This window comes from Lontra canadensis, unplaced genomic scaffold (assembly GCF_010015895.1).
Source record: "Lontra canadensis isolate GAN:19392208 unplaced genomic scaffold, GSC_riverotter_1.0 scaffold48, whole genome shotgun sequence".
NCBI lineage: Eukaryota > Metazoa > Chordata > Mammalia > Carnivora > Mustelidae > Lontra > Lontra canadensis.
In genome coordinates, this window is record NW_022631042.1 from 9,499,660 (window position 1) to 9,515,293 (window position 15,634).

General features: G+C 39.1%; 1 protein-coding gene across 2 annotated transcripts in view; it reads right to left on the reverse strand.

Annotated features, from left to right (window-relative positions):
- Positions 1 to 15,634, reverse strand: part of RELN (reelin) — a 499,373-nt gene that overhangs the window by 158,818 nt on the left and 324,921 nt on the right. For both annotated transcript variants that reach the window (XM_032873314.1, XM_032873313.1), the window contains exons 13-17: positions 9,696 to 9,808; positions 8,140 to 8,348; positions 7,129 to 7,257; positions 6,088 to 6,197; positions 1,792 to 1,858 (exon numbers count right to left, since the gene is read on the reverse strand). In XM_032873314.1, the coding sequence (XP_032729205.1) occupies positions 1,792 to 1,858; positions 6,088 to 6,197; positions 7,129 to 7,257; positions 8,140 to 8,348; positions 9,696 to 9,808 (628 nt within the window). The remainder of the gene's footprint in view (positions 1 to 1,791; positions 1,859 to 6,087; positions 6,198 to 7,128; positions 7,258 to 8,139; positions 8,349 to 9,695; positions 9,809 to 15,634) is intronic.

The window sequence follows — 15,634 nt, forward strand, 5'->3', positions numbered from 1 at the left end:
GAAAGTGTTAAGCAGCAGGAGAGGCAGAATCCTGGCAGCCAATAACAGCAGTGATTAGGGGAGCAAAGCGGGAAGAGAAACAAAGCTTCAAGGCTCCAAATTCGAAGATCCGTTTAAAAGAAATAAATTGTACTGAGTATAAATGTCTTTTCTATGGCGTCTTGCTCATACTTGCCAAGTCACATATTGCTGGAAAAGGATGTAGTAGCCAAACATTTAGCACAGCCACTAATGAACAAAACCGATGAATATTACATAAAACATTGTCAGAAACAGGGAAGAAAACTCAAGTTCCAACTGGTGAAAATATTCTGCAAAACCTCAGTAGGAGGAAAAGGCAATGATTATTCAAGATAATGTACAGTGTCAAAAAAGAACAATGCCCAAAGGCATAGAACTGCCATTCAGACTTCTGTTTGCCTCCATTATTAGTGACACAGATGCTTGCCTTAATAAGCCCACTAAATGCTAACAGGGAGACTGTACACAAAAAAACGAAGGATGAAGTATAACTATTCTAATTACAGATGGGTCTTTTAGAAATAGCACTTTCTATTTTCATTAATAAAAGCATCTGTCATTTTAGATAATTTGTTTTCAAAACTTTTCAGGACAACTTCGGGAATTACACAGATGTCTGGTGTTCTTGTGTTAATTTTATTTGAGAAATGCACTAAATGAGGGGATGGCCTGGTTAGGGATGACAGATGAAGAGGACAACTTGAAGAAAGCACAAGCTAAGGCAGCAGAGACCCAATGAGTCAGTGTTTTGGGGAGGGAGCTGGCAGTTTTATTGAAAGGCGGAGAGATGCATATTCAGTTTTGAAATATGAATAGGAACTTTTCAATTCCTTAATACTTTCTCAAATATTTCTATTGTGCAGAGGTTTTTTTGTTAATTAAATTCATTGCAATATAGTTAAAAAGTGAACACGACATTCTAATGTCAGTGCTGACAATTGTCTTGCCTCATATAATTTCCAAATGATCAAGTAGAAATCTCTTTTATGAGTTCTTCATTAATTAATTATTACTCTCTTTGTTTGGAGGACAAGAAGAGACAGACTAGATGAACAGTGGTTGAAAACTTGTCTGTATAACAAAGATTGTGGTTTTGGGAATTTCCAAGGTTTTTTATAATTAAATATTAATGAGGGAATGACATAGTACATATAGATACCATTCTCGTTATAAACATAACAGAACGCTTCAGTGGTAACTAAATATTAACTATTTATATATGATTTCAGACTTCATATTCAACATCATTATTATGTAAAATAATTCATATATCATTTTGAAGACTGAAATGATTTTTGAAAGTAAGCAAGACTGCAAAATGATATTTAAAGATGACTTTTCTTACCAAATCTGCTAAATTTGGCTCATTCTAGTATCCTTTAGCCTTGGGTCAGTGCTGATTTGCATAATTCATTTACGAAGCATGGTAGGAATTAAAATATGCTTCAAGCACACTAGAACAAGTTTATGGAAAAACAGTATATTGAAGAATGTAACCAAAGACAGAAAAGGCAGTCATCAAGCTATGAAGAATTCAAATTTGTTCACAATTTAGCTTCATAGAAAAGTTATTTATTCATCAACTTCCACCTACAAAAGACAATATTCTACTATGCTTAAATTCCCTTCGGAACATCCTAGTTTGGTCTTGAAAAGACCTCAAAAGCCTAAAAAGGAAATCAAAACAAGTTAAAATGACTTGCGGCCACAATAGATAAAGTACATATTAAAATAAAAAGAAGTATAATTGTTATTTTAGAAAATGCTTACTTGCAACCATGTCGAGTACACTGTCCTCGGCCAGAACAGAATTTGAGACACGATGGACCAATATAAACTGCAGGCAGAGCAAAAGACAGCATGTGAAAAAAGGGCAAAAACCAATTGGAAAAAACAAGAACAACATAAGTATGTCAATCAATTTTGTGCAGTGATACCCATAAAATTGAGCCCGTTATATGCATGTTGTATGCAGGAAAACAGGGAGACATATAGAGTGCTGTGTGACAAGGTACGTGCTTAGCTACAAATCTGCTGGAAATGTTTTGACTTAATTCTTTCAAGATTTTTAATGTTCCATAGCAAAAATAGGTAGGAACATACGATTTGGGTTCTTTAATGGAGTCTCTTCAGCTAAAATGATTTCAGGCAGAATACTATGCTTCTGACTTAAACTTTCTTTAAAGTTTCATTTTTTTTTAAAGATTTTATTTATTTATTTGACGGAGAGAGAGAGATCACAAGTAGGCAGAGAGGCAGGCAGAGAGAGAGGAGGAAGCAGGCTCCCTGCCCAGCAGAGAGCACGATGTGGGGCTCGATCCCAGGTCCTTGGGATCATGACCTGAGCCGAAGGCAGAGGCTTTAACCCACTGAGCCACTCAGGCGCTCCATAAAGTTTCATATTTTTTAGGTAGAAATAAAGAATTTGCAAAGGATCAGTTTGATATATCACAAAATGGAGATGTTATAATTAAATTTTAAAATCATAACTTCCATTCTTATCTGGGGAAAATCTCTAACACATTGCAGGTGATTGATACATATCTTTCTAAAAATAAATCCAATCTTCCTGAAATGGGGAGTTAAAAATCTGTTGTTGTACATCAAGTCGTCTCTGAAATGCAGGTTTTTTCTAAACGATGGGACTGACTGATAATGTATTAAAAACCTCAATTCTAATCTTTGGAATGCCAAGAAAAGGGTTCCCAGTGGTTGAATGGTAGGTTCTGAGATTAAATAGACTCAAATACATTTAAAGATATTAGGCCTCTTGATAACCAACCAGTACAATGAGTAACATACTGAAAAGTACAAAAATGGAACTAAACCAATGAGGAATTAGAGATGCAATGGTTGTTAAGACTCACATATTCAATTTCAGGCACAAACAAATTTGCATTCCATGATCATTTTTTCGGTCTTGGGATCATGTGATCATGTCAAAATACTCAAATGATTTCATTTAAAAATAAATTTCCCTGTGGATAATGCTCCTACAAACACTTGTTCTCTGGAGCCAATTAATTCAAGTGTGACACAAAGCAGGCAGGAACAACTCTTGCTGAAGGAAGCTGATGGTTGAGGAGGAGATCAGATAGCAGGCTGAGTGGTTAAAGTTATGGGTTTCAGGTGTCAAATAACCCTAGATTGAAATTCCTTCTTCACCTGGAAAACTCTGGATAAGTAATTTATCCAGTCTAAGCCTCAGTGTTCCTTTTCTTTAAAATGGGATATTTTCCTCTTTTCCTTGGAGGAAAGAGCAAAAGAAATGTTCATGCTTAGCTTGCTGTCTGGTACCATATGGTTATGATCACCATAACACTGGGGTCGAGAATTCTTCCTGCTCCATCTGCCTCGTTGGCCCCTACTGGACAGCACCAGTACTGAGACATCAGGAAAGGGCTTCGTTCTTTTTTAGCCTGGTAAAGCTTATGGATTATTTTCCCAGCACATTTGATTTTATGGCTGCAGTAGGATTTATTCTAAGTCCTATAAATGGTTCATTCCATTTTGTGGGATCACTCTGTAGGGCTGCCCTAGAACGCACCCATGTCATAGTTCAAAAAGCTTCCATTGTAAAAAAAATTTCAACAATAAAACAAGATTTTCCAAGTCAATGAAAATATTGCAGTTAAGAATCTTGTCATCCCTCACCACTAATGATGGGGTCATTGGGATTCACAGCATGAGAAAGTCTATAGGCCCTTTTTCCTAAGAGTATGGAAAGGACAAATTTGTTTTTATCACTATTATTAATTTAATCAAGTCAAAAAAATTAAAAAGTGATAAAAAACATACTTTGCCCTAGGATTTTCCATTTTGCTAAGAACTTCAGGATGATTCCAAAAATACTTCCTGTACACACACACTAGCAGGAAAAACATTCCTAACAGAAGTAGGATATTGACCTGTTTTTTTCTCTCTGTTTATTTTCCTTGACATGATTTAGAATTCCATAGAGAAGTGGGAGAGATTTCAGAAGTGTTCTTTGGCAAGCTGGCACACATTTCTCTTGGGAAGGACTAAGTGTGTGTCCTTTCTTTGTCTCGTGAAGAAGCCAGAGAGCAGGTCTTGTTTTTGTAATGTAGGATGATAACAGAATTGAGGAGATTCTGCCCCATGTTTTGCATTTGATCTTCACTGCTAACCATGCTCATTCCCTATATTCTTAGCTTTTCTCATTCGATTCACAACACGATGGTGGGATACATTCTGACTTGGAATCATGTAATAGCTTTCCTCAGGAAATTTAGATATTCTTTTCATAGGCTTGTATGTGCTTCATAGCACTCTTAATTTCCTCATTTGCTTTATTATAGGTTTTTCAATTTCTTTTATTATTATCAAAGTAACATAAGTTCATCATAGGACTCCTGAAAAGTACGTCAGCAGGGGAAAAGTCACCCATATCCTACTACCCAGAGGCACACATACTTATTCCCCATAGCTAATTAACAGGTGTTGTAACTCAAATGCTAAGCAAAATATTCTACCAATGGAGGAAGTCCATTTTACCAAATTAATTTTTATTTATTTTTTAAAAGATTTTATTTATTTATTTGACACAGAGAGAGAGAGATCACAAGTAGGTAGAGAGGTAGGCAGAGATAGAGAGAGAAGCAGGCTCCCAGCCCGATGCGGGGCTCGATCCCAAGATGCTGAGACCATGACCTGAGCCGAAGGCAAAGGCTTAACCCACTGAGCCACTCAGGTGCCCCAAATTAATTTTTAGATGGTTTTGCAAATTCACTATGTTAAATGTACTATGTTAACTTATGTGGTCTCTGAAGTCTGGGGCTCTTACTGGTCTCTGAATACAGACTGCTTAAAGAGTTTACATTGGTTTATCAGTAAATTATCTTGCCTGAAATTATTCCTGAGTTTCAAGAATGTATTTCATTAAAAGTGTATCAATTTTTTTTATTATTTAAAAATAGCAAATATCTTGGGTTGCCTGGGTAGATTGCTCAGTCAGTTGGGTGTCCGACTCTTGGTTTCAGCTGGTATCATGATCTTGGGGTGGTGGGATTGAGCCCCCCCATCAGGCTCCAGACTCAGCTTGGAGTCTGCTTGTCCCCCTCTCTCCTGCTCTGCTCCATCTCCCCCTTCCCTGCTCATGCTCTCTCTCCCTCTCCAATAAATAAATAAAGTCTTTTGTAAAAATAGCAGAAACATTAAAACATGGAAGTCAGCATGAAACAATGATGTATCCAACTTTATAAAATCGAACAAAGTCAGTGGCTATGCTAAATTCGCTTAAGTATTGACATTTTGTCGCTCTCCCTCCCTTTCTACTTCCTCGTAGTGTAACTGCTCAGTCAAATTGATATACTCTGAAAATAGGAAATCTAGGAATCTGCCTATAATTAGAATTATTAAAAAACCAGAGTGGGTTATTAATAACAAATATAAGATATTCATGGTCATGCACCCCAGTAACTTAAAATATCTTCTCTCCTGTACACTCACTCCAGGTGATACTGGCTTTAAAGTCACGCAAAAACCATCCACAATTCACTTAAAAACTGAAGATAACATAGGATATTTTATGCATATCTGCATTTTCCTCTTACACTGTTTTCTGAGAAGGAAGTTTAACTTTTGTTTCGGGAGTCTCATTTTAGAGATGATATTCCCTTATGTGTGGTGTCTGCATCTAAACGACAAGCCTCCAGATGTTGCAGTAGTCACTAAGAGAAGAATGGGTCTTATTTCAATACATGCAGTATGGGAAGTGTTTATGTTAATTTTGTGTAAAACATTCAAAGAAAATGTTAGGATATCCCATCATCAGCTGTGAATTTGCGTTTCAGGGCTTTACGCATTTCTACATTATGTGTGTTGAGACATTCTGGCATCTAATATTGCTGACGTTGCTGCCTTTTTTTTTTTTTTCTGATTGTGCATCCCTGGGCTTCTAACGGAATGCAAAGGAGAAAGGGAAGAAAGGGCGTTTAATGAATCGCAAGACCATGACTTAGAAATGTGATTAAGTCTGTGCCAGTGAACAAAAGCACAGGAAGACTATGCATCAATGGCCTGTGATTATGACGGGTGTAAACTAACCATTATCAATTGCCCACATGTTTCCAAGGATTGGTCCCGTTTGTCTCCAGCGAATTCTGGTGTCCCTGGTTAGCGCTGCGTTAGGAAGGGGAATCGTTATGCGGTTCCACCTGCAAGAAATTTAGCACAAGACAGCTTCACAACTACATTCTCATCTTTTGAACCTCTTTTACGTGCCTTTGATGTTCTAGTTCCCGAATGCTTGGGGCAGCACTAAAGTTTGGTAATAATCTCTTCAACTGCACCTGTGGAGTGAGTTTGTTGTTTTCTGACAGACGTAGAGCTTCTAAAAACACCCGTATTGCACTGGAGTAATGGGTTTGTTCTCAATAGCAAGTGATATTTTCTTTGTTTTTAGACATTCTTTTTAGGAATTTTTACGTCAATACTCAGACCTTACATATTAGTCTACGATATGCATCTGGGCCGACATGGGGCTTTCTGCTTTTTGTTCTCCCCTGGTCCTGTGCACATTTCAAGAGAGGCTAAGAAAGAAAATCATTCTCAACTTAATTTTGCTAGTTTATCCAGTGCTTATTCTGTAAGGTGGAAGGTGTTTCGCACAGTCATCTTTAATTCTCTAAACAGCCCTCAAAGGGGGTGTACCATTGTCCTTAATTTAGAAGTGGAAAGTGAGAGAGTAAATATCATTACTCAAGGAGATGGCAAAACCAGGTTTGAACCCACAGCTTCACTTTCCTCTACCTCTCTATGCTACATCTTTCCCTAAGTATTTTGGCAAGAAGCTTTTTTGGCAATAAACATGCAATCATGATACAGAATTTAAATTTATATATCCAAAATATAAAAGCCAAGTACATATAGAATGAGTGACCCTGTAATTTGTGATCTTGCATCAGATTTACTGAAGTTATTGTCCCTCCCCACGCTTTTTTTCCTAAGTGAGATCCTTCCTGCATCACCTGAAAATGAGAAGGCAGCTTCCTTACCTATTACGAAAAAGTAGAATCTCAGGTTTACTCCTGGATTTTGAGTCACAACATGGATTCAAGTCTCCCGGTTCAGGGAGAACGTACTCACCCGCTATAGTTTTCGGAGGAGTAGATCGTACTATGCGGGAGGTGGGGTCCAGCACAGATCTCGGGCAAACACTCAGTGTGGAGGAGGGACCAGGAGCGCCCATGGTTGGTGGAAAACTCCAAGCTGACGCTGGTAACACCAGGACAAGCACAACAAAAAAGTACAAAGATGGGAAAACGAAGACACTCACCCCTCACTAAGTATCTTGAACATTTGTAGAACTAGGGTCACAAATTTTAAGATGCTGTTTCCAAAATGATCACTTCCCCTCCCCTGCAGTCTGACCAGCCTTCAAAGGGCAAACAGTTAAATTACTGTGAGAGAAACAGACTATCTTTCAAAGCCAACAAATGAGAACTGGATTGGCGTGCTTCAATCTGATAGATGGCAAGGCAATTACCATGTCTCACACCGCCACCTCATCCCGTGAATGTGAGATCACAAAATTCTTCAAAAGGACGAGCAACACTTGTGCGAAGTGAAAACGAGAAGTCATAGCTCTTGAAGTGCTGATCTGTTTCGGTGCCTATTATTAGGGGGTCACTAACCCTCATGAGGTCAAGCTTTTTTTCAGTTTTATTTGTTCTTCTTCTCTCGGCAATCTGTCAGCATAAATGGCTGCCACAGCGCGTGCAAACACTTCTGATATTTAAGACCAAGCTCGTAGAATGAACTCATTTCTACTTAAAATTATCCAGTCATACTCTACATATTAATTAAGAGCTCCTCTTTGTGGAGGGAAGTGTGTATTTTTTTTAAAGGATGTTTCATCAGAAATCCAGCTGGAAACCTACTAAGAAGTTACTCTGACTTATTAGCCAAGTCCACGTGTTCATTTATTTTTTTAAAGGTTTTATTTTTTAAGTAATCTCTACACCCAACATGGGACTCGAACTCACAAATGAGAGATCAAGAGTCCCATGCTCCACTGACTGAGCCAGCCAGACACCCCCACATGTTCATTTCTAATCAGTGTGCGAGTTTACACACTCACGGAATAGGACCTCCTACCTGTTGCCAGGCTGATGTGTTCCACAGCCCAGATTAATGGAAAACTGTATCATGTGAGACATCGTAGAAGGGAGAACAGGTAAGACATGGAAAAAATCGACAGCCCAGACGTTCCTGTTATGCCCTTGATGGTTCTTTTGCCTGAGACAAAATCTGGTCGCAGGTGTCTGAAGCTCGGGATTGATGACGACAGAAACTAAAGATGGAACCTTCAAAACAAAGGAAACCAAAGTCACTCGTCGTCCCTCTATGTGAGTCTGTGTGAATTCTCCTAGATTCGGTCTTGCAGCTACTAAGTATATAACTGCCGTTTATGAGCCCCGGGCGAGGTCCTGCATGTTTCACTCTTATTTCATGGAGTCGATGTGGTCTTTAGCGGGTATCTGTTTGAGTCACTCAGGAGTCCTCCTTTGTAGGCACCTGGAACTCTCTATGTGTGCCTGATCAGGCCCTTCTCTACCTGAAGATTAATTAGTCTAAGGTCTTTAAAAGTTATCAGAGCATATGTATTCATTTTATACACCTTGGCCCAAGACAAAGGCAACTTCACATTATCCTTTATCATCAGCCTTCTTTTAAAAAAAAAGTGAATCTGTATGGCACTAACGGTTGCCAAACTAGGTATTCTGAAAACAGGATGTTAAGTGGTAACAGCCAGTGTCAACCAGTTAATCCATAATAACTAACATAACTGACTTGGTCTAAGGCATGCAGCTGACCAGAGCGGGTGTAACCCTAGCTAGTCACTGGTGGAAAGCTAGTCCATTATGAAATCCCAAAGGGTCTAACTTGAATGACCCTAGGAGATGGGGTATGCTGGATACTTTCTCTGATTTTTCCCTATTCTAGCCTCAATGTTTATCTCCCGTCTTCCTAACTGAAACCAGGAAATGCTAGGTGCTGGCTGTGTTAAGTTCTTTAGGGTATCGAGGGTGCCATCAACGTGGAGAAAAGCCTAACTAATAATGAATGTGTGAGCGTAGTCCGTAGTCTCAGCACAAAGAAATCTACAACTAGAAAAAAATATTTCTACACCTAATGACGAGCGTCACACATAATTTTGAAGATGTTTGCAAATAACCGGATCCAGCACATGCCCTAAATCCAAAGGGCAAAGGAAAAAAACGTCAATTTCAGTGGTTATAATTAGAAAAAAAAAAGTGACAATAATCTAAACTTCTACGATCTCTTCTGCCTAGGAAATCCTAAGATGCTGGATAAATAGTCATTATGCCCGATACGTCTGTAAGGTTCTATAATGAGAGCCACTTTCAGGGCTTTCTAGGGAACAAGAGTAAAGAGTACTGGACTCATTCTTATCATCTCTAATGGGCTGTACTTCGTTTGTCCTGATAAAAACCTCCTTTTCTGTTTGTATCAGGGAAAAAAAGTGGATAATAAATGTCCATGTCACTTTTAAAGAAAACTGGCAATTTCCTGGGCTTCTAAAAGAGAGTGATCTCCTCCGCATCTAGCAGGATCTCTATGGTTTTAAACTCGGACTGTCTAGGGAGATCTGGGATGGGGCCATTTGGCACCGGAATCGGCATCAGTACCTTATAGGAGGAATACGAAAGAGTATCCAGTGTAACGTGCTCTTTCCTTCCTTCAATCTTCGCATACAGGCTGACATCATTTTCATGAGAATCTCCAGGGTCACAGACTCCTCCTCAACAAAACAAAAACTGTAAGTTCTTGGTACCAGACTGCATCCATAAACACGTGTGGTGTTAACGCTCAGAATAAAAAAAATACATACAGAACCCAGATGTCCCTTAAGAATGACCCTAAACAAAAGTAACCAGACCCGAGGAAATAATTTATCAAGACAGTTCAGATAGAACTCTCTTCTGCTAAAGATCGAAGGCTATTTGGCAAGGCCAAAGTAACTGTGTGCTTAGTGAGATCGCTCAAATGATAGTTTGCAATGAGCTGTGGCGGCATGTCCGTATTTGAACACACATTAAAAAAGATATGTTCTGCTTTTTAAGAAACTGTCACTTCCTTATATTTGAGGTCTTACTGGCCAAAATTCAGACCTGATTGATGATGGTTTTGAAAAAATGTGGTGACTCACTGCATCAACTATTTCTGAGTGATATTCCTTAAACAGTTGCACTTGGTATCCTTAATATCTTAGCACATAGTAGGTATTGGCATCTTTAAAAAAAAACTTATTTATTTAATTTTTAAAAAGATTTTATTTATTTACTTGACAGAGAGAGACAGATCATAAGCAGGCAGAGAGGCAGGCAGAGAGAGAGGGGGAAGCAGGCTCCATGCTGAGCAGAGAGCCCGATGCAGGGCTCGATCCTAGGACCCTGAGGTCATGATCTGAGCCAAAGGCAGAGGCTTAGCCCACTGAGCCACCCAGGCACCCCAGGTATTGGCATCTTAACTGCAGTTCATTTTACATTCTTCATTTCTTATTTTTGTACCTCATTTGGTTGTTAGAAAGTACACAGAGTAGCTCATTCTATTTTGGTCTACTTTACAGTCAAGTGGAACATTCAAACCGTAAGGTAATTAAGATTATCCTGAGGATGAAACTGAACAACAGAGCAGGGACCTGAAACTGACCATTCAAATAACTGATGGAAAAGCTGTGAGTCAATGGCATGACTTTTAGCCCTTGACTTTACTCTTTTCACTACTGCATCCAGACAGTCATCCTTACTATTGCTGGCTTCAGTGAATTGTCTGCAGAATCTGGATTTTAAAGGACTGCAAGTCTACACAGAGGCCTCTCCCCACCCACGGCTACCGTTCACAACGGCACCAATCATTGTAGCAGGAATGTAGGTAGGTACGTGGATTTCCTGGCAAATATTCTACCCTTATGGTCCAAAATTTATAACATTAACTCTTAATTTTATTCCTATCTTTCAAAAAAACTCCCTCCAGTTCTTAAATTAACCACCATTAATGTTAACTTTTATCTATAGGCAATTTCTGTTGCTAATACTCTACGGTGACAGTAGAGTAACCTCAAAATTCTAGAACGAGGTTATCTTCTGATAATTAATCTAGTAAAATCAACAAATAATGGTTGAGACTCACCATCTGAAGGAGGAAAGGAAGGGAGAGAGGGAGAGAGGGAAGGTGGAAGAATGGCAGAATTTCAGTCTGGGACACTGGGGTCTGATGTTGGGAAGAAATTACTGACATGTGATGCTTTAAGTAAGAAAGCTAGAACTTAATCAGTATAAGAAAGATCATAATAATAGAAGTAACTTAGATTCTGGTTATCTATAAAGCATAGAAATATAGCATATGTTACATCTGTTAGATATACATAACTTGGCATATTATACATATTTATTGAGTTAACTAATCCGAACTGAGAAGAGAGCAGCCAGATGTGGTGATAATGTCACCTTCATCCTAACAGATGTTTATTATTTAAGGGCAACAACCGGTAGAGAGAACCTTACGATTTTGCTGATACCATATTTTCTTTTTTTTAAGCATTTCATTACACATGGCTACACTGTGGTAAATAGAGCTAGTTAAAGTCATTCTAGATGACTGTTTTTGGGAGAAGAGCTCTGCGTGAAAACTAAACCCCCATCTAAAAACTGTAACTTTATGAGGACGTATTAAAGACTTACCAAAAAGAACACAGGGAAGGTGGGAGGTCACAGGCAGTGTGGATTTAAAGCAAAACACCCAGAGACACAGGAACTGCACCTCAGTCCTCTCTAATTTCACTGATTTGTTCCCTGTAAGTAAGTCTCTGCTCTCTTAAGAACAGTTCGTGAACTTCACCTGCCTTTCAGAGGGAGCAGAGACACACGCGAGAGCTCCTCCCGCCCAGAATGACAAAAGAAGAAAGTCCAAAAGGAGCCAAGACTTTAAAACGATGACAGACTTTATCTAAAAGATCCCTCAGGGGGCAATTTATCAGCTCTGTGAAGTTTCAGTGACAGCAGCTCGCACAGAAAGATACGGATTCTTCTTCAGTTTCATTCGCTTTGATGTATTGTGGGGAGATATGACTCAAGGGGCATTGTGTACAGCAATTACAGAAGATTTCAATAAAAACTAGGTGGCCAGTCAGGTTTCAAATAGTTTAAGTCCTGCTTTAAGTAGCTTTTAAGATATTTATGTTAGGAGAGCGATTTTGTTATTTACTATGTACAGGACATTGGGCTTGAAGGGAAAATAAAAGGGAAAAGTCTGTAATTTAGCAAGGGAAACAAGAATAATACACATGGAAGAATGACAATTAGCAGTAAACTGTGTTGTGCTGTCATAATCCCAGACGAAATCCAGAGAAGAGAGATACAAGTGGGGACAAAAGTGCTGGGTGTATGGGGATGTTCAGTGAATATGGTAAAGGAATAGTAAAGGAATGAATGATGTGTGTTCGATTATTTTTATCTCCTTCACCCATTCTGACTCTAAGAACAGTGTCGGATACTGGTCCTCAATGAATTTGCATTGAATGAATATATGAATGAAGGAAACAGACCTGAACCAAATTTTGAAAACTGAGCAAATTTTCCAGAAATTGTCACAGTAGATCGATCTGAACCAAGGGATGACACCAGGGAAGAACGTACAGGCAGGCCAGGGAGGAAGGGAGTGTGATTTTGTCTAGATAAACAATCAGCCAATGATTTTCTAAAGGGGCCCGTATAAGCTGTCTACCATATCTTAGATCTCTTTCCACGTTGCCATCTTCTCCATCAGCTAGAAAAGTTTTGAAGTCTTTCTATAGGTCCAGTCTTACCGTACCCGTTTTTTCCCTACTGTCCTGTCCTGTTACATCCTTTCCTATCTTAAAAACCACCTTTGCTAGATCCTGCTTTCTCCTCAAGATCCAGACCCCATTTCTTTTCTTCTGTTACTGATGAACTGCTTGAAGGAGTGGTCTTTTTTCAGGGACCCAAGTCTTTTCTTTCTTTTAACTCTATGTGCTTTGGCTTCCTGAGCACCACACCATGGGGAATACTCGCTCAAAAGTCTCTTGGTGGGGTGGGGTTCTTAACCCCTATCCTGGTTGGCTTCTCTGTGGGCTGGTCCCCACCCCTTCCCTTCCTTCTTCAGTACAGAACACCTTCCTCCCACATCTTTATGTCCTTTCTCCGTATCCTTTGTCTAGCTCTACGTCTTCCACCTTTACCTAGATGAGGGCTCCTCCTACGAATTTTTCCTGTCCTTTGTCTATTCTCCCTTCTGTTGGGGAGAACGCAACTCTGCTGAGTGGTTCCACTTATCACCTCCGTGCTGATGACTTTCAAATCTGGTTCAGACCCTCAGAAAAATGTCGACCTTCGTATGGCTTTCCAGAAGCCTCGACCTCAACATACGGAATGCCAAAATCTTCTACTCCATATCTGCTTGTTATTTATTTATTTTTGGACATTTGCTATCTTGGGAAATAGGAAGAAATCCAAGAAATCCAAGGAAGAAATCCAAGAAAGAAATCTCTTTCCTTTCCAATACTGATCTCATAATCCCCATAGTCTTTTGGGTGTGAACCTCAATTGCTTCCTTCTCTTCCGCTGTTTATTCTCTGTCCCCTCCTTCATATTATTACCACTCTCACTGTCCTGCTCCTTTGTTGCTTGGACTAGTGCAATAGCTTCCTAACTTAGGCTTGCCAGATGAAAAATATTGCACAAACAATATTTATATGAAAAATTATTTATCTGAAATTCAGATTTAAATAGGTAAAGGGGATTAAGAGGTACAGACTTCCAGTTATAAAATAAATAAGTCACAGGGATGACAGCATAGGGAATGTGGTCAGTAATACTGGAATAACTGTGCAGTGACAGATGGAAACTAGATTCATCACAGGGATCATTTTATCATGTTTGAAACTCCCAAATCACTATGATGTACACCTGGAACTAAGAGGATATTGTATGTCAGTTACACTTCAATTAAAAAACTTTTTAAAGACTATTTTAGAAAGAGAGACTGTGCATGAGTGGGAGGGGCAGAGGGAGAAGGAGAGAGACTGTCAAACAGACTCTGTGCTGAGTGTGGTGGCCGACATGGGGCTCGATCTCATGACCCTGAGATCACGACCTGAACCAAAACCAAGAATCGGATGCTTAACCAACTGCACCACCGAAGCACCCCGCATTTAAAAAATTTTTTCTAAAAAGCTGTTTTTTTTTTTTCTCCTTCTAACTCTGACAACCCTACCGTAACTGGCCTCCTATCCTCTAATTTCTGAGTGCTTCAGTCTTTCCTTCACATTCACGCCAGAGTTATCTTTCTAAAACACAGATGAGAATATGTTACAGAGATGACAGGAATCATTTGGTGGCTCCACATGCCTAGAGAAAGAACCCAAACTCCTCAGTTAATATTAAAGAAAATCGCCATTCTGGTTCTGGTTCTCTTTTCTTGTCCCATCCTCTACCTCTGTACTTGGTTGTATTGGGAAAATCACCCGCCACAAACAAGTCATGCGAATTTATACCTGTGCTTTTTCTCAAAATGCTGGCTTAGCTTGTCATTCTCTTCTCCCTTCAAACCCTTAAAAACTTGTTTTGAATATTCACAATTCACCCTGTTTCAATAGGACACTCAAAATTAACTCTCCCATTTATATATCGGCAGAAGTATAGGGACAGATTTTTACATTACAGTTTCTGTTCTGACTTTTGTATAAAATAAAATGCCCTTTATTTCCCTCTTCTTTGAGAGAACTATCATCTTCCTCCTCTATCTCTTCCTTAGAGGTAAGTTATAATTTTTTTGCTCTTAAAGTTTTTATCCAAGTGTAATGAAAACAGTGTTATATTGGTTTCAGTTTATAAATCCCTTTAGATTTAAATTATGGCCATCCTTCAAGGACCAGTTCAAACGTTATCTCCCTCACGGAGTGTTGCCCTGATCCTGACACTGAAGCGACCCAGAGTGTCCTTGGCACATACCATTTCATTTCATTATAGCCCATAACATTCTCTCTTCTTCTTAAAAATTTTTATTTAAATTCCTGGGTTATATTAGTTTCAGGCATACAACACAGTGATTCCACAGCCCTGCACAGTACTCAGGGCGCATGATGACAAGTGTACTCTTCCTCCCCTTCACCTATTTCACTCATCCCCCACCTCCCCCTCTGGTGACCATCACTTTGTTCTCCAGAGTTAAGAGTCTGTTTCTTGGTTTGTCTCTCTCTTTCCTTTGCTTCTGTCTTAAATTCCGCATATGAGTGAAATCATACAGTATTTGTCTTTCTCTGACTGACTTTTAGATGTTACTTGTGGGCAGGAATTCTAAGTAATTTTTATGTATAAAAAAAGATACAGTGAGTCATACCTACTTGCATTAGGTGCTGTTTTAAGGGATTTGCCTGAATTCAATCACTGATCAGCAACTCTGAGATGTAGGTACCATTATGACCCCTGATAGTATTCTCCACATAACTTAGCTCAGTGCACTCTAGTCAATCGGAATTAATTAATTTTTAAAATGAAATGGAGATGCTTTTATTTGGGATAATATATTGTCAGCTCATTCAGATGAG